This window comes from Branchiostoma belcheri, unplaced genomic scaffold (assembly GCF_001625305.1).
Source record: "Branchiostoma belcheri isolate BF01 breed outbred unplaced genomic scaffold, Haploidv18h27 scaffold129, whole genome shotgun sequence".
Lineage (NCBI taxonomy): Eukaryota > Metazoa > Chordata > Leptocardii > Amphioxiformes > Branchiostomatidae > Branchiostoma > Branchiostoma belcheri.
In genome coordinates this window covers 250,304-277,644 of record NW_017802702.1, presented here as the reverse complement: position 1 = coordinate 277,644, position 27,341 = coordinate 250,304, and the positions used below count along the sequence as shown (strand labels likewise).

General features: G+C 39.4%; 2 protein-coding genes across 3 annotated transcripts in view; one reads left to right on the top strand and one right to left on the bottom strand.

Annotated features, from left to right (window-relative positions):
* Positions 1-253, bottom strand: part of LOC109463622 (DNA repair protein RAD51 homolog 4-like) — a 9,297-nt gene extending 9,044 nt beyond the window's left edge. Inside the window, exon 1 of the mRNA XM_019760479.1 lies at positions 84-253. Coding sequence (XP_019616038.1) covers positions 84-165 — 82 coding nt within the window. The 5' untranslated portion in view covers positions 166-253. The remainder of the gene's footprint in view (positions 1-83) is intronic.
* Positions 1-27,341, top strand: part of LOC109463617 (eIF-2-alpha kinase activator GCN1-like) — an 87,550-nt gene that overhangs the window by 1,206 nt on the left and 59,003 nt on the right. Inside the window, exons 1-21 of one of the 2 annotated variants that reach the window (XM_019760471.1) lie at positions 384-454; positions 557-659; positions 2,444-2,507; positions 3,556-3,689; positions 4,407-4,515; positions 4,801-4,899; positions 5,805-5,939; positions 6,310-6,378; positions 8,591-8,699; positions 9,739-9,813; positions 11,363-11,542; positions 12,198-12,296; positions 13,472-13,569; positions 14,465-14,540; positions 16,100-16,252; positions 16,797-16,889; positions 17,506-17,581; positions 19,966-20,125; positions 21,376-21,577; positions 24,073-24,197; positions 25,034-25,212. In XM_019760471.1, the coding sequence (XP_019616030.1) occupies positions 4,420-4,515; positions 4,801-4,899; positions 5,805-5,939; positions 6,310-6,378; positions 8,591-8,699; positions 9,739-9,813; positions 11,363-11,542; positions 12,198-12,296; positions 13,472-13,569; positions 14,465-14,540; positions 16,100-16,252; positions 16,797-16,889; positions 17,506-17,581; positions 19,966-20,125; positions 21,376-21,577; positions 24,073-24,197; positions 25,034-25,212 (2,024 nt within the window). In that variant the 5' untranslated portion in view covers positions 384-454; positions 557-659; positions 2,444-2,507; positions 3,556-3,689; positions 4,407-4,419. Of the gene's footprint in view, positions 1-383; positions 455-556; positions 660-2,443; positions 2,508-3,555; positions 3,690-4,406; positions 4,516-4,800; positions 4,900-5,804; positions 5,940-6,309; positions 6,379-8,590; positions 8,700-9,738; positions 9,814-11,362; positions 11,543-12,197; positions 12,297-13,471; positions 13,570-14,464; positions 14,541-16,099; positions 16,253-16,796; positions 16,890-17,505; positions 17,582-19,965; positions 20,126-21,375; positions 21,578-24,072; positions 24,198-25,033; positions 25,213-27,341 lie in introns of those variants that run through there. The other variant, XM_019760470.1, reaches the window with a different exon arrangement.

Sequence of the window (27,341 nt, the reverse complement as noted above, 5' to 3'; positions counted from 1 at the left end):
AGACTTCCGACCCCCCTCCCCACACACACTGTCCATCCCTGTCGTGAGCGTTTAGGACGGGTTGGACAGTTTGTTGAATTCACCTGTTCTGACACCCGCATTCAGGAGAGAATTCAGTACTTCCACGGTCAGTGCAGGACACAGGCCGACTTTTAGAGGTGCCATTTTCAACCTCTACTGTTGACTCTTCTCCTGAGCGACACAAAAACTCCTGTCGAAACTTCGCGCGTAAATTATGTCAAAGGTCAAATCATCGTGAGGCAAAATATTTCTATAATTCAAAGGAACGGTAGAAGATACAAAATAATAAAATAAAATGAGTACGAATCGTCCATAAAATGATTACTTCAACGTCTGAAGTTATATTATTTTAGGAAGAAAATCCCGGAAGTGCACTCGATAATCTTCGGTAAAAGTCGGAAGTTTCGTCTTGGCCAACATGGCGGACGCCCGGGTACGTACACGCTACTTTTACGCCGCTTTTATTTCTTGTTTTGTTGTCTAACCTTAACTGATGTGTAAGTTTTGTTTTGTATATGATGTTGTATCATTTCAGACTGCGGAAATTCTTCGCCAGTTCAGCAGTAGGGCCACAACGTCGTCTACAAGAGAGCAACTGTCGCTGCTGCAAGACTTGGTGCCATGTGTCGGCAAGCCGGGTACGTCACTGGTCATTCTCTCAGTCTCCGATAACCTGGTCACTAGTCGTATAGTCTCCCCAAGGCTCCGGACAAACTTCTCCGGTCCACTACAGGGTGCATAGCAGTAAATTACAGACCCGGCTAGTCTGAGGCCATTGGAGGATAGTGTCCAAGTTAGAATCGTGAAGTTTTCTGACCAGCCGGGTTTTTTGCTTCGTTTTTTCCATCCCAACATCTGCTTGGAGGATTATGGGGGTGGGGGATGGGTGACCAATGTAATGTCTAGTAGACTACTAATATAAAGACCTGGTCACGTATATCTGACACCCTGAAAATATCTTCATCTGAACAGATCGCCAAATATGTATATCTTCAGGCAGCAAAATCCACGCCAACACAAATTATGTAACGTCCTGTTGTGGATACTTGAAGGCCAATCCAAAACCAGTTCAGCTGTATGAGGGCCTGCAAGGGGGTTCCCGACAACGCTCTACGCTGAATTCGGAAACCTCTCGATTACGCTTTACGATAAATTCCAAGTGGCTACAATGCATTACATAGAATTAAAACGCCGAATACGCTCTACGCAAAAATATTGGAGCGGTCCGTCTACGCTCTACGTAGAATTAAAACGGCCAATTACGCTCTACGGAAAAGGGCTTGGTATGCGCACTCTGGTATGGGAGCAGATTGCACACCACTTTGTGTCACAACATATATGATATTAGACGTACCAAAGTATATGTATGTAGTGCCATTGCCATTTAAATATCAGGTCTGTACCACTAGCCCTGTTTTCCCCATTTTACTTTGGGGCAAATGTACTATCTCTATCCAGAGCCCCCTACACCCCAGACAGAAAGATGACAACAACTTTGCGGTAAAAAAATATAAAAATATAAATGTGATATTATTTCTTTTTACTTGACCCTCCATCTGGGTACCAGCCCCCTAACCTCACCCCCATTACTACCGGTAGTAAATATTACATACAGCTAAAGTTAACTTGTGACATTGGTTCTCTGTCTATAAATGCAACAAACATACAACATACAACATAAGGAAAGTTCTAAATCACTGGGGCCAGCCAACTTTTTGTTTTTCCCCAGCTTGCATCCTTTAATTCAAATTTCAGTTACTGTACTCTTTAAAAAAATCAACTTTGGAGGCTTATAAACTGACTGTAGGCTGACTTGTAAAAAGGCAACCCTGAGTTTTTTATAAACTGATTCCAAATCCATGCCCAACCCAACGTAGTAGTAGGAATGAAAAGTGAAGACATAAAAATCGAAGTCTGTTCGAAGTCTGTTAATAGTACGATGGACAGTTAGGATAGGTCTATTGGGAGGGAGCCAGTCTTGCACACTGGGTAGGAAAGTGAGAGTGTAGGGAGGGTACATGTAGGTTATCTTTATTCCTCTGCAACAAAGAATTTGTCATTACTGTAACCTAAATGAGATTGAAGACAAGAGTCATTTTATTGTGGACTGTACTCTATATAATAATGAATGATTCTCTTCAATCGTATACAAGATTACTTCCCTAGCTTTAGATTTTTAGACAGAAAAGAAAAGTTCACATTCCTCATGAAACGCGATAATCCTGGTACTACAAGCTCCACATGTTCTTACATTTACAACTGTCTTAAGAAGCGAAAAGAAGCAGAACCTGTACATGTACATGTGTAGTTTTTACTATAGATATATTTTAGTCTACCATCGCTAATTGCTGTGACCTGTACTTAGTTCGCAATGAGCAAAAATGTACAATAAAGGTCTTTCTTATTAATCTGTTTACTTCAGACTTCCCAGAGCAGGCAGTGAAAGGCCTGGTCCGACTCTTCAGCCTGTCCATCCACAGATACAGGTTAGTGCTGTAACTTTTACCTGATATCTGTTCTCTAACCACTGCAAACTCAGCTGTACAGTGTAAAGGGGCATTGTTACTTTGGATATATACTGTACAGAGGTATTGCTTTTGTATTTGAATGCACTTAGAGTGGTGTCAGGCTGGGGTTAAATACTATATGACACTGATAACTAGTGATGCATACCGGTTCACTGGACTTGGATCTGGACTTGTAAGAATGTTTAGGTTCAAGTACTAAAATTGGGTTTAGGTAATACGCAACACTTCTGATAACACTGAAATACAACAGTTCTTGTAGTTAAACAGGAATATATGTAGATATTAGTCAATTAATAAAGAGGTTTAGACAAAAATTACACTTATCTGATGTTAGGGAATACTGTGTATCAAAATCTTGCAGATCATCCTCAAAGTAACCTACCAATTCTTGATTTCTGTTGCCAGTTAATACAATCAAAAACGTCCAACTATTCTCAGGAAGTGTTTGGTTTCATGAAGTCTTGAGGGTCAGGTTGAAAAAATGATTGACAGCTTTGTAGTAAAATTAATGTTGTCCCTGTCAAGTCACCCACTTAATTAGGGCTTGTCCAAGGATATCAGACCCAGGGCTCGAAATTAAAGGTGGTCTATTGACCACTGACCACTAAAATTTAGGCTGGGACATTGGGACATTTTTGGGACAATAGAAAAATAATCAACATCAGAATGTCTACCCTTCTTTTGTTTATCAGGCACACGTCGCGGCTTTTGGACCTGGAAAATCCCCCCTTCCTGTCTACTCTGCAATTATAGTGCGCCTGGGAGTAAGCAAAATAGAGTTGACTTCAAGTTGAAGTCAAACAATACTTCCCAAAAAACAAGTTGGGACACTTCATCCTCACTTCGGGACAATTGAAATTTATTTTGGGGGGGGGACAGTGCTGGGACAATAGGAAGAAAAGTTAATTTCGAGGCCTGAGACCATCTCTTCGGTTCCGTCAATAAGTTCACAAGAACTTGAAATAATTCTTTGTAGTTTGAGATCTCAGATGTCTTGTTTGAACAGTGACAAGACTTCCAGGAGAGCTGTGGAAGATGCCATTAGGAATCTGGGGAACATACCATCCAGATGCCACAACCAAACAGCTGTTAGGCTGCCCTGGAGGAGATAGGAAAAGATGGGCAGAGTACTAGACCCAGGTTTGTTTTTCTATTACATACATGTGTTGTGTGTTCTGGGACATGTAACAGGAGGGGTCCTAATTCCGACCTATGTTCCATGCAAACACACATACCTTTGGTAATAGTTTATCAGATACTATCTGACCAAAAACCTGCGCAACATGAGCTATAATATTGACAGATAAACACAACAATTAAATTAAAGCTGCACACACTGCTGTGTATTTCACTTCAGTGTAGTGCCTTGTACCCAAGCGTAATGGTTCACGAAACGTACGGCAGGTTTTTGGTCATTTTGCCGGTGGAACGTTCTATCGCAATAGCGGTGTCCTAATTCTGACCTAGAGTGTTTAACACAGGCCAATCTGCATATGAGAAGAGAGTTTAAAAATTATAATACACAAATTATGACTAAAAGTATCTACAACTGTTTTTCTGTCCCAAACAAGTCCCCTTTTTACGATTACGCGACTTGCTCCAAAGCGGTTTTTTCAAAAGCAAAACCTGCATTTCAAAATTGCATTTTTGAAAATTCAAAATTTCCCCATGGAGAATATCAACATAGCAAGTTGCAACTCTGGGCTGACAAAAAAAGATTTTAGCTGCAGCTAGCTACTAGTAGAGTCTTGATGTAGGGCCTGGAAAATATTCAGGATAGGATTAGGACATTCCCTGTGTGAAAGAATCGTTGAGTTTGAAAGTTGACCAAAGTGTCCGGTTGTCCCTTGTGTCCAGCTCTGCTGTGTGTATGGTGAACCTGACTGGTTTGCGCTGGTCATGCCTGCTCCTCCACACATCCTTCAGTGGGACTAAAAACTGCACAGGGCCATTATGGACTAAACTGGTAAGTACCACTTCCCACCTGTACCAACAATTATGTGGAATCATTATGCTTACCTTACGCAGAAGGAAAAATTGTTTTTGGTCTGTTTCTTCTAGATCTCTTTCCTCCCTCTGTTTCAAACAAATAAAATGACCTAGACCTTGACAGATGTCTGTCTAGTAAGACTATGCCTTGAAATTATTGAAAAATACTGTGTAAAAAATGCCAGCCAGCAGGACAAGGGTTAGCTTGCAATTTGCCTCCCATTGGTACATGTAAGAAGTAAAGTGTGTTGTTTTGTTACAGGTCAGGATACAAAGTGCCCTTCTCCACACCACAGTTGGGTGCAGAAAGGCTTCCATCAGTCTGGGTGCCTATAAGGTGTTGAAAAGTGCTTGGGGCAAGGTGAGTTACATTAAGTCAAGATGGCCAAAAAGGCCATCAAAAATCCTCACTTGGAAGTCATTAATATTAATGAGAAATCGGTGTCAAATCAGTCATTTCACTATTGGCAACAATAGCTGATTGGTTCATGCTTTAGCGGGCGGGGACTTGACATGTTTTGGTGATACTTCGAGTCGCAGTTTTTTTCCTGCGATCTTGTCCTTTCATATGCACATCTTTCCCCGCCCCTATTGTTCTTTAATTCACACAATTAACATTAATAACAATGCCCCAGCTCTCATTCAAGCCATGTTTAATTTCCTTATGCCACCAACAATAATTCGCAACTGTGATATAATGTTTCTTATTTCGTAATTCAACACACTAAAAACTTCCACAGGGATTAAAACCATTTTGTACAATCAGATTGAGTCAAAAGTTTAAAATGTAGGAACCTTGTTTTTTTTCGACCCGTCTTTTTTTCGCCCGCTCGCATTAGATTTGGAGTCTGCGGAGAATGTCATCCATGAAATTTACTTGCTGTGGCCTAATAGATGCACAAACAGAATGTAACAAATGAATGCAGTCACATGGGTACCATACTAGAACATCAGACTCACAGACCTTCCTAAACCTCGAACAAATGCACAGAAAAGAAGATTTTTGTATAGAATGTCCAGTGCCTGGAATGAAATGAAGTGGTGATGATGTACATGTATATAGCCTTATTTTAATCTGTGTTAATATGTTATAATTGCCAATGAATGTACATGTATTTATGTTTTGTAAATGTGTCATGTGTATCTCGAAGGACCACAGGAAGAATAGCTACATTTGTGGTAAGCTAAGTGTGGATCCTAATAAAGTCAAAGTCAAAGTTGACTTGAGCTAATATGATCCTGTACTGTGTACTGTGGACCTGTTAGATACCTGGTCTTGCTGCTGTGTATGGAGAGACTGTGTCCAGTCTGGAGCCCAGTCTGGTGCTGATGTGTCTGGTCGGGGCTGTCATGAGATACTTCACAGAAACTAAGGACACAGACAATATCAACAAGTTCAAGGTCAGTATTACTGTGCAAATAATATTTTTCTTTAATGATAATTATCACTCCATACAGCCCTCACCCCATCCTTGCGGGCAAGTTGGTCCTCAAGCTGTTGAGCCGGCCACAAAACAAACAAACAAACAAACAAACAGATATTATGGCACAATCACATACATGAAGAACGTTTGTTTGTAATATATTACAAAGGTTTTAAATATCCTAATAAATCTATAGTCACATAATGTGATATTTAAATCATGTTGCTGGTACCATGGTATCAAATATTGCCACACAGTTCTGAAAAAATGATGTTGTAGGTTAAAGATTGTTACTGTACTGTTACTAAAAACTGATGTAGTAATGTCTGTTCTGGTGTTTTGCACAGGGCCCACTTTTGGACCTCTACATCAAGTCAGTGCTCAGTGGTAAAACAACACCTCCACTGCATGTCCTGGTAAGTCATCTTTTTACAGTCTTAGTTACTGAGTAAAGAGACTCTTTTTACACAACCAAGTCTTTTTTATTCAGCCAACGTTTTGGTGACCGTAGTGTCACCTTCCTCAGGGCAATTCTGACACTGGTTCACATTGCATTGCAGCACAGGTGTCACTGCTACATTTTTACCTTCGCCAAGAAGGTTATGTTTTCGTAGGTGTTCGTGTGTGTGTGTGTCTGTCTGTCTGTCTGTCTGTCTGTAAACACGATAACTTGAGAAGGCTTAAATGGATTGACTTCATATTTGGTAGGTGGGTAGGTCTTGATGAGACCTCGAAATGATTAGATTTTGAGCCCCCTGGCGGCTTCTTATGGTACTGCAGCTGAACTTCCGGTTTTGATATCTCGTGATCTGGACGTGCTAGGGTCACGAAATTTGGATGGTAGGTAGGTCTTGTGCTGGGGAATAAGTGACATAGGTTTGGGCCCCCTATCGGCTTGCTCAGGAACTGCAGGGCCATTTCTTTGAAAATATTCATAAGAGGATAACTCAAGAACCGGTGGACGGATCATCATGATTTTTGTTATGTAAGTAGCTTAAGTGATGCTTGACATAATTATGCGACAATTATGCAAATCTGGACGTAATTTGCATAATTAATGAGGAAATTCGGTAAATCAGCTGCATTACATTATAGGACTATTCAAGCTTGAGACATATGTAATTGACAACGAGAAAAACACAGGCAGATATTAATTATGTAAATTAACACTTAATTTGCATAATTAATGAGAAAATGTTATAATTCCATAATGGTAACTGCCTGGAATTTCATACTTAGGGTATTTGCAAGTTAAGTGAATGTGAACATCATTAAGCATAATTTATTCAAATAAGGACCTCATTTGCATAATTTATGAGGTAATGATAGAATGGCTTTCTTTTTTAAGATAAGGCTGTCTTTTATGGATAATATGATCAACTCATATAATTCATGCAAATGAGGATCCTATTTGCATAATCAGGAGGAATAATCTTTACTTTGTCATAAAGATTAACATCATTTGGCGAAGGTATGAGATCGTGGGACTCTTGTTGGGAATGCAACTGTAGCAGCGACGCCTGTGCTGCAGTGCAATTTGAACCAGTCAGAATTGCCCTGAGGAAGGTGACAGACGGTCACCGAAATGTCGGCTGAATAAAAAAGACTTGGTTAGTAAAAAGAGTCTCTTTACTCAGTGTCTTACCAACCTGATGAAACTATTCACGGATGTCTAAGTTACTGTTTTGTATTGCTCTAAATTGGGCAATAAATGCCTTACATGATGCCACTTCAGTCCTCTTTGTTAATTGTGGTGTCTAATGATCATGGTTACTTTTTTTTCCTTTTGAAATTTTGTTTGCTGTGTTTAATTTGTTCAAAGAACACAAATTGTTTCAATTATTGTCTCAGTTATTGTCTCAATTATTGTCTCAATTGTTGTTTCAATTATTATCATTTATTGTTTTGGTCTAAATGTGACCAGTGATGTGTGACTTCTTTTGATCATTTTGTTGCTTTATTATTTTGTTACAATTATTGTTATCAGTATTTTTGTCACAATATTCCCATCGTTATTTTCTTTGTATGTATTGTTTATTGAAAATGACAATTCTATATTAATGTTGGTCAGGGAGTCTAAAGAACACTCCTGTTTTTACCATATGTAAATAAAGTTGAAATAAATAAATAATGGACAGATTCCAAGCCCGTAAACATGTACATGCGTAATACTTAGATTGCGAGCATTGCTGTTTTCTGAGACCTATCAGGGCTTAAAAGGTGGTCCGATGGCCACTGACCATTAAAATTTAGGATGGGACAACTAAAAAGACACTTTGGGACATTTTCGGGACAATAGAAAAATAATCAACATCAGAATGCCAAACCTAAGACTTGTTTATCAGGCACATGTCCCAGCTTTTGGATCTGGAAAAGTCCCCCTGAATTCCCTGTCTACTCTGCAATTATAGTGCGCCTGGTAGCAAACATACATCCAAGCTAATGAAAGTTGACTTCAAGTTGAATTCGAAGTCATATAATACCCCCCCCCCCAAAAAAAACCAAAAGATTGGGACAGTTCATTCTCACTTCGAAACACTTGAAATTTATTTTTGGGACAGTGCTGGGACAGTAGGAAGAAAAGTTAATTTTGAGGCCTGCCCATGTTTTTGTCTGTTGCCCTTGTAGTTGAACTGTGAGAGCTTGTTACGCCATGCTAACCACCAGGACTTCAAGGACAAACTGCTGCCTGCCGTACAGAAGGCAGTCCTGCGTAATGCAGAGATACTCATGCCAGGTAGGAGAAGGGGAGAAGGAAAGGAATAAAGTCATGTAGAAATGCTGTTGAAGTACAAACGTAGGAGTAATGTGTAAAATAAATATGTTACTTATTTATGCGTCACCAGTCTTCATAGCCCTTATTTAAGTTACTGTAGCAGAAAGATTATTTGTGAAGTGTGTGTGAGTGAGTGAAGTGAGTGTGTGTGTAAGTGAAGTGAGTGTGAGTAAATGAGTGAGTGTGTGTGTGTAATTGAGTGAGTGAGTGTGAGTGAGTGAGTGAGTGAAGTAAGTGTGAGTGAGTGAGTGAAATGAGTGTGTGAGTGAATGTGCGAGTGAGTGAGAGTCAGTGAGTGAGTGAGTGAGTGAAGTGAGTGTGTGTGTGTGTCAAGTGATTGTATGAGTGTGAGAGTGAAGTGAGAGTGAGTGAGTGAGTGAGTGAGTGAGTGAGTGAGTGAGTGAGTGAGTGAAGTAAGTGAGTGAGTGAGTGAAATGAGTGTGTGAGTGAATGTGCGAGTGAGTGAGAGTCAGTGAGTGAGTGAGTGAAGTGAGTGTGTGTGTGTGTGAGTCAAGTGAGTATGTATGAGTGTGAGAGTCAAGTGAGTGAGAGTGAGTGAGTGAGGGAGTGAGATAGAGTGAGTGCGTGAGAGTGTGTGTGTCACTGAGTGTGAGCAAGTGAGTGTGTGAGTGAGAGAGTGAATGTGAGTGAATGAGTGAGTGTGTGTGTGTGTGAGAGAGAGAGTGTGTGTGTGAGTGATTGAGTGAGTGTGAGTGAGTGAGTGAAGTGAGTGTGTGAGTGAGTGGAGTGAGTGAGTGGAGTGAGTGAAGTGTGTGAGTGAGTGAAGTGAGTGGAGTGAGTGAGTAGTGAATGAGTGAGTATGAGTGAGTGAGTGACAGAGTGTCAGTGAGTGATTGATGTGAGTGAGTGAGCTAGCAAGTGAATGAGTAAGTGAGAGTGAGTGAGTGAGTGTGTGTGTCTGTGAGTGAGTGAGTGATTACATGATTGTGTATTGTACACCCTCTGTCTAAACTGAAACATTTTCTCCCTTTCCCCACAGCTATCTGTAACCTGTTAGCATCTGTATCCCTGGACCTGAGCCAGTATACACAGGACATCAGTAAGATCCTGGGAAGTAAGGACATAGTTTTACTCTGTTCTTAGGCTATTGTAACATAGACGTGATGTTAGATTATATTTTATATTTCTGGTGTTTCATGTTATCCAGGGGTAGATAAATTTAAGTTTTAATATTGTAACAAATAGTAACAATGAGATAATAAAGTAATGCAAAATGATAAAGTAATGTATGATAATAAAATGACACAAAGACTAAATGATCAAAGAAGTAACAAATCACTGGTCACATTTAGTTCAAAAACAATAATTGAAGCAACAGTTGAGACAATAATTGAAACTGTGTCTGAACTGTGGGTTTATGTGTCTGCTCGTCCGTGCAAAGTAGGTTGACAGCATGTGGGTGGGCAGAGTATAGACAGGTCAAAAGGTCAGACACAGAAAATGGCTTTGGCCAGGACATAGGGGAATTTGCAGGAAGCAGGTTACCAATATCCAAGTTAAAAATGACCCTGGCTATTATTATATAATTTTATCACACACAATCAATAAACTTTATTGCTCAACAACTGTAGCTGGTACAATGTATGGCAAAGAAACAACAATGGTACATACACAAACTAATACTAAAATATGATTCTAACGAGCTAATCTATAATTGTGTTTTCTTAGGAAGAGTATTATTACATTCTGTAAGTCGGGATATATCAGCTATTTACAATATGGTGTCGCTTTTGTACAGTATACATAAATGTGTAGGGAGCCTTGCAAGTTGCTACCCACATTTCTTTTTGTCATTGATTTCTCTGGAGTGTTAGTGGTGTCCAATTGAATTTCAGGGATGCAAAACAATTTTTCTGGTCAGTTTTTAATGCAGTATCAATCCTATCCAATAATAGCATACCGATATTTGTGAGGAAAATGTGATGTTGCCAATGAAAAACAGTTGCTTGTTTCGTATTGTAAGCTGGCTTTAGCTATTTATGGGCGGTACACAAAAATAAAACACACCTCACATAGCCAAATGCTTCAGTATCAAATTGTGGAAAGAAATGGCAGTATACGGCACAACACCAAAAATGTATAATTTTATGCCAATATCAGACAGATTTTCTTGTCAGAATATTCTCTGTTTTGCTGCCCTAAAACTGCATAAATTGAATATAGAATTAGGAAGATATAAAAAAATCCCTCGCGACCAGAGGTTTTGTCCATTCTGTCCCAATGATATTGAAGACAAACAACATTTTATTTTGAATTGTTCACTATATAATGATAAACGCACAAAGCTGTTCAACCTTCTGTCTGCCTGCTCAACAGAATTTGTTACATTTCTTGCTATAGATAAATTTGATTTCATCCTAGAAGGTAATAACCCTTACTGTGTACAAATAGGTAAACATATCAAAGAATGATTACATGTAGACCTTAGAACAAGTAGTATTAGTTGACCCACCTATTGTTCTGTACGTAGGATAATTTCGTTGTACCCATGTATATTTGTCTGTATATCTACATGTCTTAGACTTTACGAAAGTCGCTGTACTTTTGTTGTGTCAATAAAGTTCTTCTAAGTGCCTTTAATGAATACCTTTCCACCCATCCAGGTCAGCTGCACTCCAAGGATGATACCACTTGTGAGGAGACAGGGAGGGCCTTTAAGATCCTGGCACAGCAGTGTAGTGACCCTGGTGCCCTGGAGGAGGCTGCCAAACATCTGTTTAACGTTCTCAACGGCTCGGAAGGAAAACTCACCGTGGTGAAACACAGGATGGGTGTTCTCACTGGTAAGGGTAACCGTTATAATCTATATTTTGTCGCCTTACAGAATAGCCGATTCTGCCATTTAAGAAATCCTGAACAGAATTTCTGTTCGACCAGAGTCTCCAATGGTAAAATCAGCAATGCAGCCAGATCACAGGCTGTACCCTGACATATAATAAAATTGGTAACTTTTTATGTAACATCCTTTTTCTTCAAGCTTTTGCTGGGACAGAAATTAAATTCACTTGTCTTTTGGATGGTTTAACATCTCCAATTCTTTGTGCAAATGGCCCTTTTCTGATAGGCCCAAACCAGGATAGAGGATATATTGTCTTGTGTAATACTATCAAATTACCAAAATGTGTCCCAAACATTCAGGCAAGAACAACATTTTTTGATACGAAAATTTGTATATGAAACAGCAACCTGTTTGATTGATTTTCCTACATTTAATTTAGTAACATGACCTAATATTAATCCTTCAAAGACACCACATTGAAAGTTATTAATTGTAAACTCAGAAATTGTACTCACTATAAAATACTTCTGAATCAGTAGTTCCTATGGTAAGACAATAGCATAGGAACTTCTATTTACTGTCCCTTGGGTTGTGTAGGGCAGTGTCAAATGTACTCTAACTTGTATCATATTAATTCCTTTCATTTTTTTTAATTTCAGGACTAGGAAACCTGAGCTACAACACTGTGAGTGGTTCAGGAACACAGACCCTGGCCAGTGTGGTGACAGAGATGTTTGTACCTTACCTGCAGCAGGAAGGTTAGGACAGTCTCTTATCTTCCTTTATCATGTAACAAGCCCGAGTTTAATATCTCTAAACATACTTCTTTCTGAAGTATACGTTGTAAAATTTTAATTGAAACTCCAAAATGCACATAGTAACTTGTAAACAGTATCTGTCCTACATTTGTAGGCTTGACCCAAGCAACATTTTCATCTTGAATGTGTATTATACATTCTGATAAATATGATTTTAAACCCCCGACTCCTTGACAGTAAATATTAAGCATGCAGTAAGATATCCTGAAGTGGATTTCATTCAGTCTATTTTTGATAAATTTTATGCACATCATGCACATTTTGCATGCTGACGTAGCTGTTTGGCTAGTACCAGTTTTCTATTGGTTACTGAATCATAACACACACCACATTTACAAAATGTAGATGAGGGTTGAATCCAGTATTCTGGTTAGAGTCCATCTTTCTTGAAAATCTGCCCAATCTGTCGTGTTTGATGGGCAAAAATATCGAAAGAGAGATGTCATAGAACTAAGTTTTAAGTTTACCAGCAGAATTTGACTCATAATTGTGGGAAATAGCATTTCAGTGGGTCAAGATTTCAAAATTGTTACGCCTTTGGCTTTCACATGATGTTATGTCAAACAAAATAGAGATGACGGAAAAAAAATTGTTGGCTGGGTAGAACACTGGTGGAATCCCTTTTCCTTGATATGCTACTGTATGTGTCTTTAATTTCATTCATACCGGTAAATACATGTACATGCATAGTGCTGTGTACCGGTTCACTGGACCTGTTCTGGACTTCTGAAGGTTCAAGACCAAAAAAACTAAAAATCAAAAACCGATTCAGGACTTATTGCAAAAAAAAAACCCTTTTCTTACCAAACCATGTAAATCCATCCATAGATTCCAAAATCTGTGCTACAAAATGAAGAAAACATTGCCATCAGGCATCGTCAAGTGCCGGCCTCCATGTTATATGTGGCCACAGTTTCACCCAGACAACATTGCAAGGTTGCCAACATGCAATTTTGTATATGCCAAGGGTTTAGGTCCTGACTTACAAGTCCAGAACTGAACCTAAACCTCTGGACTTGAATCCGGACCTGAACCTAAATGTGGGTTTAGGTACGCATTGCTATTAACATGCATGTTGACTTGGTTTGAATTTTTGTCCTGATGAAATGTTGCAGTACATGAGGGTACTCTGGTCCACACCCTATCCATGCTGTCACTCTGGTGTGACAAGTTCTCAACACAAGTTCCTACTAAACTCATCGAGTGGTTTAAGGTAAGGTTTCTAAATTTTAACATGGACACAATATTTTCAATAGAAGTCTAGAATAATTATGTAACGTCACTTGCCCAAATTATTGTCATAATTGCCTCCATGAAAAATTTAGGGTAATACAAGTGTACAATGTACATGTATATGCAATTATTTATTATAATATTTTCAGCAGTGTACAATCTTTGTTCGGTATACAATGTATTTTCTGCTGTTACTAAAAGATAACATATTAAGAATGGCTGCATGGATTGGTTAAACTTTGTAATTCATATTTAGTTTGTTATTAGATTGTGACGAATCCTAGAAATACATTTAAGATTTTAGTCCCTTGGCAGCTTTCCCAGGTGCTGTAGAGTATCTCAGGTTCTAGATATGCTATGGCCACAATTTTTAGCTGGTTGATGTTTCATGCTGTGAAAAATAATTGATTCTGTCATAAAATTTTGAAATTCTTCACCCAGTAAAAAGTAAATTCTTTTGGGTTGGTTTGGGACAGTGTTGTTTGGAAAATCCCTTTGCTAAACCAATTTAATTTGTTGGTTCTCGGATTTCGCCTCTTCATTTTTTTCTGATTTTCAAAATAAAATAGATTCTGGTTCTGAATCAACTCAAATATGCTCAATACATATTTTGTCCCCAACGGTTGAGGAAAGTCCTTTTCTTCCTAGTTGTTTCAGTTTTTCCATCTATCAATTCAGTGGTTTGAGTAAAAGTTCAAAATTCATGGTTTAAATATCAACCCAGCCTTTTGTGTTGACTTCATGACTCCTACATGTATCATAGGATTTGAGACTATAATAGGATGCCTAGACCTGTTTTTATTTTTTTTCCCGAGAACCAACAAATAAAATTGATGTGGTCTAAACTGATGGCAATGCTTTTGTTTGTTGAGCAGAAGGGAGTGACCCTGAAGACATCCACCACTGCTGTGAGGACTGCCTACCTACAGTGTATGCTGGCTGCTTTCAGTGGTATGATAGCCCTCTATTCTTATACATATAGAATACAACACGGTGTATTCCGTATCGCCCGAGGTACCAGCCCGACTGCGCGTCGGATCGGCCGAAGGCCGGAGGGAGATATCCGATCCGCAGGAGAGCTGGGACCGAGGGTGATGCGGAATACACCGTGTTGTATTTTATTTATGTCATACCCACCCAAGAAAACACGCCTTTCAATGCAAAATGAGCAGAAAGTTGGTGTCCCTAAACCCAAAAAGTGCAACAACATCAATTCCAACATCCAAATTTTGCATTCAAATTTTCGAAAGCGTTGCACGCGGTTAGGGCGAAACGCGTTCGAATCGTTCTGTGGAACATTTGGAAGGGCCGGGCCGTACGCGATAAGAACCCCCAGAACCCCCGGGCCGTACCGCTAGTTATCACACGGGCCGGAACACCCGTATCGAACATGATCGCGGCCCAGGTAGGACATAAAGTCATGTACATGTATATTATTGTCCTTCATAAAAGAATGGAGGTACTCTTTTGTCTGGATGATGTTTGGATATACAGTCATGTATATCTCAAGATCTGGATTGTGGGGTCGTTTGGCATAGCGGCAGAGTGCACGACTCGGAACCAAGAGGTCCCGGGTTCGAGTCCTGACATGCCACCGATCTTGTGCCCTTGGGAAAGGCACTTAACATGACTTTCCTCACTTAACTCAGGTGAAAATGAGTTTTGTCTTCTTCCGTATTTGTCCTCTGTCTGCGTTGGTGACGGCATAAAATAAGTTGATAACTTGAGTGTGCCGTCACCATGTCTAGTCATGAAATGTTGGAATAAAAAAAAAAAGATCTGGATTGCAATGATATTTAGCAGGACTGGTGGTTAAATTGGATGAAGAGTATGGTGTGGTCTATTTTAGGCACCTTCTTGATCAGAGTCAAACTGTATGTTGATTGACCTTGTTTGAATGTTCCTTAGAACATTCTACTTAAAATGATAGGTGAGTCTGCACTTTTGCACACCTAAAGTTGGGGTTGGGCTCCTAACTGTTGGTTGTATAGGTGCACTGCATTCTTGAATAGGTGAAAATACATGTAGTTATAGGTGAAAATACATGTAGTTATTTGTAGTTATTCTAATAATAATACATTTTGTAATAATTGTGCATTTCGATATACAACTTTAATGGGAGATTCTCTAACAATAGTGTCATGCAGAAGATTCATAAACCTTAAAGTTTGTTGTAAATCTTGACTTACATATAATTTTGAAGTTAGCTGGAATTTTGGTACATTGCAAGACTGGCAATGAAAACATAGACAGATACAGTGCACTCCTCCCCTTCCCACAGAAAGTAGGGCCATCTGGGGCAGAGAGGTCTTCCCAAGGGTTTCCAGGAATGTGGGCATACATGTAGCTGTGGGCAGAGACATGCCTGTGGACGTTCCATTCCTGTGGACAAAATGCCTGTAGCATTCCTAGAATTCTTGCAAACTGCACACAATACTGTACCATTAGGCTCCTTCCTGAGACGTCGCCAAAAAATCCGGTTTTGTTGACATGCTGTTCTGCTATCCCAGGTGACACCCTGCTGCAGGGGTTAGTCCTCCTGCCCTTCCTGCTGCAGGCTGTGGAGAAGGCTGCCTCCAACCTGAACCAGGAGGCTGTGGTCACAGAAGGTCTCACAGCTGCCTGTCTCCTCACCAAACTGTCTGCAGTTGAGATTGAATCAGGTAGGGGGCAGTGTAGCTACATGTATCAGGAGTGTACATGTACACATTGTAGTTTACTTACCACACTAAAGAAATGCAAGGGCAACACAGAAATGAATTGAGGCTTACCTCAAATGTTTGGCTTAAGCTAGAAATGCATGACTTTTTTTTTTACAAGATTAGGCATGCAGATAGAAGAGCTTTTAAAACTTTAAAACTTTGAACAAATTTCCTGTCGCTTCATATTTGTTCGGGCCTAACTAAATTGGTGTGACCTAACTTATAAATGTACCAGCGGAATATAATTATTAATAAGCCTTAGTATAAATACCAAACAAATGCACATATCGCAAGTCTGATTTTTCACTTTAGTGCCAGGTCAGCGTATTATTTTCACTAATCTCCAAGCAGATGTTGGATGAGGCTACATTGTTAGTGTATCCTATCAAACTGCCTTGGATATCAGCACTTTTAGGCTCTGTGGATAACATGATGTTGGATGTTGAAATTGTTTGTTTAACTTTGCCATAACAGCTAATATTCTGTGGATATTGATATGTTTCAGAGTCCAAGTTGAGCCTTTTCTGGAATCATCTGTTAGATGACAGCAAACAGATGTTGATGTCAGAGAAATACCTGAACCAGGCTCCAGATGATGGTTTGTACAGTGCTGACTGTAGTGTTCTAGTTACTAATACGTCAATGAGGAGTTACTCAAGCAACCAAAATCATATCCAGTTGCTTGAGTAACTGCTTTTTGGCGTTTCTAGTCACTAATGTTTACTTTCGCTAGATGAAAACATTTTGTTTTTGCTTGGTTCTTCTTCTTCCATTCAAATAAGGTCAATAACCTGGACCAGATAGTCACCACCATTGGTAACTAGTGCTGTAGCACACACCCTGTGGTGTTAGATTACATTATGTTGCAAGTTACAGGACATAGTCTTCACAACATTCATCCTGTAATTATTTAGGGAAATTCGAATCAAATATTTCACAGAAGCAGTGTCACAGTGGATCATTAACTTCCAAGATTGTGAAATCTGTGACTATGTTGTTACGATGTATGAGGACCATGTATTGATTGTCTTGACTCTGAGGCAGTTTTGTTTGAAAGGAACTATGCACAAATGTTATTCTATCATTGGGTTTCCAGACTATTTTGTAGAGAAGCAATCAGAGTAGCAAACCTGAGCTAGAATAGGCTGGATCCCAGGCTACTACAGCAGTGAAATATCCTCTGGTAATTTCATATTGTCATCCTGTTCCCACAGCCCTGGTGAATGTGAGCAGTCTGTGTGAGACTTTGCTGCTAGATCATCCACAGAAACTCAGTCCTGCAAATACCAGGTGAAGTTTGTCTAATGTTTATTGTTATGTCTAACTGCAGTATGATGATGTACACTATTGGTACAATTAACCGTTACGCAAATAAGGATTATTGTAAGCTGACATTGAAAACCATAATCAAATTTTAAGATTTGATTGTCATCCAGCACATTTATACAATGTATATGATGTGTGTTCAACATATAACGATGTATAGTATTCGACAGATACATGATTGTGTATTCAAGAGATATATTGTACATGGCTAGTATTCAACAGAATGTGTATTCAACAGATACATGTACATGTACATGTGTTTTAACAGAATGATATATTTTGTATTCAACAGATATTGTGTATTCGACAGATACATTGTGTATTCAACAGATAAATGTGTATTCAGCAGATACATGACATGTGTATTCAACAGAATACATGTGTATTCAACAGAATACATGACATTGTGTATTCAACAGACTACTGTGTATTCAACAGAATGCATGTGTATTCAACAGAATACATGTGTATTCAACAGAATACATGACATTGTGTATTCAACAGAATACTGTGTATTCAACAGAATACATATGTATTCAACAGAATGCATGACATGTGTATTCAACAGAATACTGTGTATTCAACAGAATACATGTGTATTCAACAGAATGCATGACATTGTGTATTCAACAGAATACTGTGTATTCAACAGAATGCATGTGTATTCAACAGAATGCATGTGTATTCAACAGAATACATGACATTGTGTATTCAAGAGAATACTGTGTATTCAACAGAATACTGTGTATTCAACAGAATACATATGTATTCAACAGAATGCTGTGTATTCAACAGAATACGTGTATTCAACAGACTGTATTCAACAGTCGGATACTTGAATGTGTATTCAACAGATACATGACTGTACATGTACATGACATTGTATTTAACAGATTCATGTGTATTCAATGGATACATGAGTATTATGAGCTATTCTTCTCTTGTGATCCAGTATCCATACACTGCTATCTCTATAAGCACATAGTATTCACTGACTTACATGTAATTATGGGTTCACCACACCACGAAGTGGTGTGGTGAAACCATATTGCTTTTTCTGATGTTTCTTCTCCTTCTTCTTCTCCTGCCATTTTTTAAATGGATTCAGCTTCTTCATTTTAGGGCCCAAGGTCCTGAAATTTGGTATGGAGGTACAGTGGGCAAATACCCCTAGGCGTTTTTTAAATTATTGTGATACAGGCTTTTAGAATGGTTTTATTTGAGTTTTTTGGCTGTGTTATAGCAAATGTATTACTGTCTTAGTGTGCCTTGTTTACCACGTTTGGGCATGAGTCATCACAATGGAATGCAGGGCATCAACCAATAGGCATGCAGCTTTCCTCTATACTTCTTGCTGATTGGCTGTTGGGATTTAACTTGATTAACACCTGCACAGATGCATTTCCATACTGACAGTATGTCTGTATTCAAGTGTTTTGGTAGGTATTTCAAGCTTTCCTGCTCCAGCATTGGAATGCCGGGCATGGACGTTTTTTTTTATTTTGAAAATCAACAGTTTGCATTATGCAATTAAAAATCCTAACCAATAAAGTAGGGAATAGCTATCCAACTGTTGTTTCAGTTGTATTTTACTTCATATTATAGTTATATCAATGTAAATCATTGTTTTCCCTTGTGTTTCCCATTCTTTCCCTGCCATGTCGTAAAATGTGGTGAACCCATCGCTGTATTTGCTCCAAAGCAAATATTGGCCTTTCTAGTTTATGGATGACATCCTCTGAAGACCCCAAAACTAATGCGAGCGGGCGAATAAAAAAAAGTCCAGCCAAAATGAATGCTGATAAAAACCACTGGAATGCAAAGCTGGTGTTGTGAATTTGCGTTTACGAAAATATTAGTAACATCTGTGTCCATAATATCACCAGGGTCCATAATAATTAATATCTCCACCTTGGGAAACAGTGTGCTTAAAGATATTTTTGCTGCAACATACTTCTGGTATGCACTCCTTCACACATCAAATGTACATACCAAAAGTATGTTGCAGTAAAAATATCTTTAAGCACACTGTTTCTCAAGGTGGTGATATTATGGGCACAGATGTTATATTCACGCATGGATGTCATCCATGAAGTTACATATCATTGAGTGTGACCTATGAGTTTGTCCCAGAAGTGACCATGTCTGACCTGTGACCTGTGACCTATGAGTTTGTCCCAGAAGTGACCATGTCTGACCTGTGACCTGTGACCTATGAGTTTGTCCCAGAAGTGACCATGTCTGACCTGTGACCTATGAGTTTGTCCCAGAAGTGACCATGTCTGACCTGTGACCTGTGACCTATGAGTTTGTCCCAGAAGTGACCATGTGTGACCTGTGACCTGCAGGCATCTGTACCGTGCCCTGACCAGCCTGCTCCTGAGCCCGTCCTGGCCGGTAAGGAAGTCTGGTCGACAGAGCATCAAGAAGTTACTGTCTGTGCTGGGGTCAGACAGACTGGCACACCCACTACTGCTGCAGCTCAGAGCCATCCTCAACACTCAGTCGGTCAGTTAAAATTAGCTTTGCCGTGTTGGCATAGTAAAAAGCACTTTCATGGCCATCTATTAATTCACAATTGTATCTGTACCTGTATAGCCGGCCGGTATAACCGCCTTTCAGCGTAACACACCAGCTTTGCAGGCACACGGCGCGGGGGCAGCTGGCTATATTACATTGATCGACTAATGCCTAATCCTTGAACACCTAACTCTAAACATTGTTTAAAGCTATCGACAATGCCCTTACTGTACTTGGTAACAGCGAGTTCCACTCTGCAATAGTTCTAGGAAAGAATTGTGATACTAGTACATGTATATTAGGCCAAGGAGGCTACAAAATGTATATCAGATTCTACAAAATGTATACCAAGTACAGTTGGGGCATCATCACTAGAAAGTCAGACGTGCAAAGATTGGGATGGTGTAACAGGTTGTTCGGTGTAATATAGCTAGCTGCTGCTTCACTGCGTGCCTGTAAAACTGGAGAGGTACGCCCAGGGGTGGTTACACCAGCTACATATTAATACATGTACTGTAACAGATACATAGGGTGAATCGTACAGAGATATAGGTTAGTCGTCTGATTGTGGTAGATAAAGAATTCTCTCACACATTCAGAACCTTCCTCCAACCACCAACCGACCATGGTTGGCTGACATTTGGGAGCAGTCTGACCAGATTTAGGCCACACCTACCTTTTTATTGAATTTGAAAGAAATCAAACTTAATAAGTTAAATCTGACTGCCTGCCACCCCCTAACCACTGCTGATCTACCCCAAACACCAGCCAACCATGGCTAAATCTCCTGTCCACATCAGAATGTTTTAAATATTTTGAACGTTTTAAACATGATGGGGGGGGGGGTCAGCAATGTTTGTTCGTGCAGGGCTCAAAATACTGAACCTTAGTGCACCCAAATTTGGAGCTGTGCACCCAATTTTTTTCTGTGGGTTTAAGTATGTCAAGATGTGTAGTTGTATACAGCATATTCTTAACTAAGTGTCAGAAAAATAATAAAATCATTCTTGTGTACGACTTTTGCTGACTTTTTGCTCACATTCTAATTATTTCATTTCATATGGTACACCCAAAGAATTTTTTGTGCACCCAATATTTTTAAGTTGGGTGCACCAGTGCACCTATTCCGATAAATGAATTTCGAGCCCTGTACATAATGTGTAATGGGCTTAAAGAATGAACAGAGGAAGATTAGTGTTGCTATTGTTCTGATGGTTGTTGATTGTCTCCACACCCAGATTGAGGTTTATAAAAGGTACTTGGAGGAGAGAGATGGAGACCAGGTGAAGAAGGATGTGGATGCACCAAGAGTTATCTCCCCTAAGATACTGGCTGAAGCCCTGGAGATGATCTGCCTGGTTCCTGGCCTGGACAGTGAGAAGACCATGGCTGAGAAACTCATGCTGGAAGCTCTGATGGACGCACATCACTCATGCATCGGTAGGATAAACCACATAGCATACAAAAGAGAGTTGTTTTTTTTTGTCGGTGTCGCTCAATGCAAGGCCATTGGCCACTTCTAGGCATAGAGCTAGAGGTATAGAACTGTAACAGCAACTCTTCTCCCTGAGTCAGAAACATCCTCACAAGTAGTGAGGACTAACTGACCCAATAGGAGAAGCAGGGGTTACGAGGCTGGTCGGGAAAATTCCCTACCCCTATTTAGACCTTAATGGTTTGTTCCACTTCCGCTCACGTGGGTGATTTAACGTGCTTGAGGTGAGTCTCTCCTCAAACACGGGACCTCCATTTTAGCGTCCCATCCGATAAGACGCCCCTAACCGAAGCTAGGTACTCATTTTCACCTGAGTGAAGTGAGGAAAGTCGTGTAAAGTACCTTTCCCAAGGGTACAACGTCGCAGCGCATGTTCGGACTTGTTCGGGTACGACCCGGAATCGAACCCGGGTCTCCCCGTTTCATAGTCCAGTGATGTACCACTACACCACACGACGCCACAATTTGCTAGGCCATAGGCTATCCTCTGGTCTCCAAGTTAGAGCCCCTTTCCCATAGACAAAATGTTGCCTCTCTATCCCTCTTTACAGATATTTTCATTGTCATTGCTCTGCAGAACTCACCCAACTATAGTTGGGAACTATAGTTCCACCACTCAGAACTTTTAAGTGTTCCACTAGGTTCTCCACTAGCTCACACAACTTCACCATCCAAATTCCTTGTTTGAAATCTTTTTACAGTGACAGTTTCTTTCCCCGTACGGCCAAGCTTTGGAATTCCCTTCCTGACAAGTGTTCCCACCAACCTACAGTCTACAGGCTTTCAAATCAAACGTTCCCCGCCATCTCTTGACATAGCCATGTTTCTCTCATATTTCTAAATCAATGCCGGGAAGTGGTCACATAGGCCTTGCATTGAACTACCCCGTTAAAAAAAATCATGTCATATGGAAGGGCATTCTGTCTTGAACTTTGGGTTGTATGCAAATGTGTAAGTCATCAGATTGGTATGTTTAATAAGTGTATACTTTTTGTCCCATTATCATGGAATGCTCTAGATATGACGTCCTACGTGATAAGCTATTCAAATTTCTCCAAATACGACAGATTTCAATAGACTTGTTGCTACAGATAGATTTGATTATATATTTAAATGCAACAGCCCACACAATGCAAAAATAGGTAGATCATACGCTTCCCGAGGCTCTCTCCAACAATGAAATTATTTATGGTCACTTCTCCCCCCTCCAAAACAATAAAACACTGAACAGTTGTATCTTGCAAGCAAAATTTTACCTTTTCTGCACCGCCATTAGCAATATCAACCCCACGTTCCATGCCGTAAAACACAGACTATCGACATTTCCTTTTGACTCGCCCACATCTGTTCTGTAATTATGTAGTTTAGGTTATGTAATACATGTATCTCCTGTATGTCTTATGATCACCTACTGCTGTATAGTCGTAAAGTGTATATAACCAGGTATTGATGTAAATTCGCGTTTTAAATTTGCAGTGTTAAAATGTATTGTGTATGTGATTTACTGAATAAAGATATTTAAAAAAAAAAATTAAAAAAAAAAAAAAATAGGTAGATACATAAAAGACTGTTTTAGTATTAGAAAGAATACTGATTTGCTGTCACATGTACCCATGAATAACTCCGCCTGATTGTAAAGCCTAAGCTAACTTTTGATTATTTCTTTTCTATATATAAGGCCATGTCGATTTGATCATATGGATGACATCCGTGCGCCCATGAATTTTCGGCCGTTTTGCAAAAAAAAAAAGTTTTCAACCATACTGTAAATCGTACAAAACAGTTGCAAAATGAGCAAAAATATACCATAAGTTACAAAAAAAATTAATAAAAACTATACCAATGTCGTAGAATGCCAAAATCAAACGAAAAAAGACTGTAAATTGTAAAGAAATGAACTTGAAGACTAGATTATTTGCCAAAAAATATTCTGTGTCATTTGCTCAACCCTCATGACCACGTCGATTTCATAATGAAAAGAACTTTTTTTTTGCAAAACTTTTTTTTTATTCGCACGCGCGCATCAGTTTTGGGGCTCCCGGAGGATGTCATCCTTACAATCAAATCAACATGGCCTAAGTTGTTAAGTTTTATTCTATACGTATCTGTTTTACTATGCTACTTATTTCCGTAAATAATTTCATCAGGTTGCAAGATACTTATATATAGGGTATAGAATTTTCTTCTTACACAACCATAGAGTTTCTCACCTGCTTACGTTTCGATGTCTATCAGACACCTTCCTTATGAGCTTCTGTCTCCAATCATCAGAAGCTCTGAGGAAGGTGTCTGATAGACATCGAAACGTAAGCAGGTGAGAAACTCTATGGTTGTGTAAGAAGAAAATTCTATAGTTTTTTACCCTATGCTACTTATTGTTACCTATTTGCCATACAATGTACCCTGTACAATTGTCATGCAATAAAGTTCTATATTTTAGTGTATAGCCGTCCCAGCCTGTGGGTTACACTATGCAGTCAGCTGAAGTTAGATGCACTGGACCTGGTGAAGACCCATCAAGACATCATCATCGACAAGGTCACCAAGGCCAGTCCCAGAGACCAGGTAGGCAGTAACTGTGGGATCTTTGTCACTTAAATCTGATGTCAAGTAAGTCTTGCTGCTGCAGTGCTACTTTGTCATTTTTCCTGGCTGGCATGCACAAAGTCATTGTCATAACTCAGACAAAAATCAGTATGAATCAGATCATATTTTTTGTGTTAGGGGTCAATTTTTGTAGAAAACAGTGTGTAGAATTTACTTGTAGTTTAGGTAAACAATGTTTCTCAATCATGTAGTACAAGTAGTCTTGTTTTTACACAAAAAAAAACATATTAACTGTTACATAGCATGTCCATTTCAATGGCCAAAGTCACTAAGGACTGTACTAGGAGGTCTCATAATTAGATTTGTTTGCCGATACCTATTACCCACACACCTACATTTTTGTGTTCATTGTTTAGTTTTGCATAACCGGTAAACCACCTTTAGGTTTGACACACCAGTTTTGTAATGTAAGTACAAGCTGCATAAGACCAGACTGTAAGCTATGAACCACTCACACCGGAAAGGTCCTCTACTCTTTTCGATAAGTGCAGTGGGTTCTTTAACGTGCGTAGGGTGTGGCTCTCCCAAACATAGGACTTTTATTTAACGTCCTATCCAAGGGACATCCCTAACTGAGGCTAGGTACTCAGACTCAGAGGAAAGTAGACTAAGTGTTAAGTGCCTTTGTCAAGGGCACAAGATCAGTGACATGATAGGATTCAAACCCACAACTTCTTGGTCCTGAGCTGAACATGCTACGATTTATGCCACATTACTCCACTTGTACATGATGTAATACTGACCCATCCACAGCTTCTAAGTATTGTATGCTTCTGAAATTTCTCCCCCTGTAGGCAGTACTGAATGTGGTGAAGACTTTAGTGTACATTGCTCCTAAAGTCACCTTGCCTGCCATCCTGAACCATCTGAGCGGCTGGCTGGGAGATCCCAAACTTGTGCAGGTGACACTGGAGGAGTACAACATCATGTGCTGGCCGGAGGGAGAGCTCTACAATCAGACTATACTGCAGGAGTAAGTAGGAAAATACTATTCTCCAACAGACTCCAGTTTCCAAACTTGGTTGCCAGAGTATACAGTGCAATTTTATGGAATACAGTACAAGTTTACTAGTATACAGTGCAATTTTACGGAATACAGTGCAATTTTACTAGTGACATTGAATCACGTGACTAAGTCTTGGACCCTGCTTTCCTTGAGTTTCAAGATGGCGGACGCCGCTGACTCACATATTTCTGTCTTTTTCGAGCGAATTCGAAATGATCCCTGTGTAGTAACATGCCCTGTGTGTAGTATGTAGTGATTTGACTAAAGGTCTATCTACGAGAACGGTCCAAATTCGCTCGAAAAACACAGAAATATGTGAGTACGCTCCGTCAGCGGCGTCCCTGGAAAGCCAGGCCCAGGTTACGTCATTCAACGTCATTAGTAAAATTGCACTGTATACCAATACGATTGCACTGAATTCGGTAAAATTGCACTGTATACTAATACAATATTGCACTGTGTTCCATAAAATTGCACTGTATACTCTGGCACCCCTGAAACTGGACCCTCTGTGGCCGGCTAACTCCCCTGGCCAGTTACATTCCTTTTTAGGCCAATTTGTACTATTTATTCAGCCTGCAAAGGAGTCTGGTGGAGACTAGGAGAATACAATGTACTTGGGGCACAATAAGTGTTAACATTGTGTCTCGTTGTGCCCAGTTATTGAGTTGTGCCCCACCAGAAATTAGTGTGGTAATAGTGGGAATCATCATTATCTCATTGACAACCATAAGTAATGTTTTCATTTGGGATAATTGCTACATGTAAAAGATCTTTTTTTTTCTCGAAGCTCAGAAGTTTCTTCAATTGTTGTTTGCAAAAAAAATCCTGGATCCCTAAATTGATTGGATAACATTGTTTGCAAGAAAATGGATACTATTTATGGGTAGTAGACTAGACAACATTCTCTGACGGCTATTCCGAGATCAGGGTGCGCCAAAGGGTTGCACTTGGGCCAATTTTTCAAGTTTTATATTTTTCTACTTTCAGTGCAGAAATTCGCACTAGAGGTGTTGCCATACATTGCACTTTTTAAATTTTTGGATAGAGACGTTTGGTTCAAAAGTTGTGCTCTTCCAAACTTAGCCCACTCATTTCAGATGTGGCCGGCAACGGACACTACAGCTAAGCTGTAGTAAGCTGTAGTGTCCGTTGCCGGCCACATCTGGCCACTCAAGTACATGACAAGAACACCAAATCTTGCAAGACCTGTCATTTAGGGGTTGACAAAATGCTACAGAAGTAACATAAATGACAAAATTACTTCAAAATTGCAACAAAATGTAATTAATGTACCTACATGGTATACTTGGCAACGGACACTACATGGCAACGGACACTACACCCTTGAGGTTTTTTGACATTATTTCATATAATTACAGCAATAGACTGAAATAGCTACTATGTTTTAAGTCAGCATCTTCAGCTGTTTCAGAACCTGAAATCATATGCACCCACAGCTTTTCTATTTTAAGTTATTACCGAGCAACGGACACTACACATTTTCTCGGACAAAAAAGACAGGTAACTGTAAGCCATCAGCCATACTTAACCCAAAGGACAAGCAACATAAAAACACATGTTTTGTGTCATATATGGATGTACCTTGCATAACATGACAAAATGGCCAGTTCTATCACCATTCCTTTTAGTACAGGGAGATAAGTTAATTGCAATGTGTTAATTTATGAATTTTACATAACGTGTACAACATATTGATAAATGCGCTCTAGAAAAGAGAAATTTCCAATCATCATCAGGTTTTTTGCAAAAAATATCAGACTGAGCATGTCTGAACATATTGCAAATCTTTTCATTCTATTTTTTTGTTCCCAAATTACTTAAAAGCACATTTCAAAAACTGGCATTTTTCAAGTGCAACAGCATAACGTAGATTTTATGCCAATTTCTGGTCTTAAATTGGCCATAGCATAAGTTTTAAACATCTTAACACCAAATCTCTTCCTGATTGTCTGGAAAATAACTGTACTAGTATAACAAGTTTGATAAATGTCAACAGAATGCGATAAATACAGAGTAAGATTGACATAACGATGTACGATGCCATTGGCGCACCCTGATCTCGGAATAGCCGT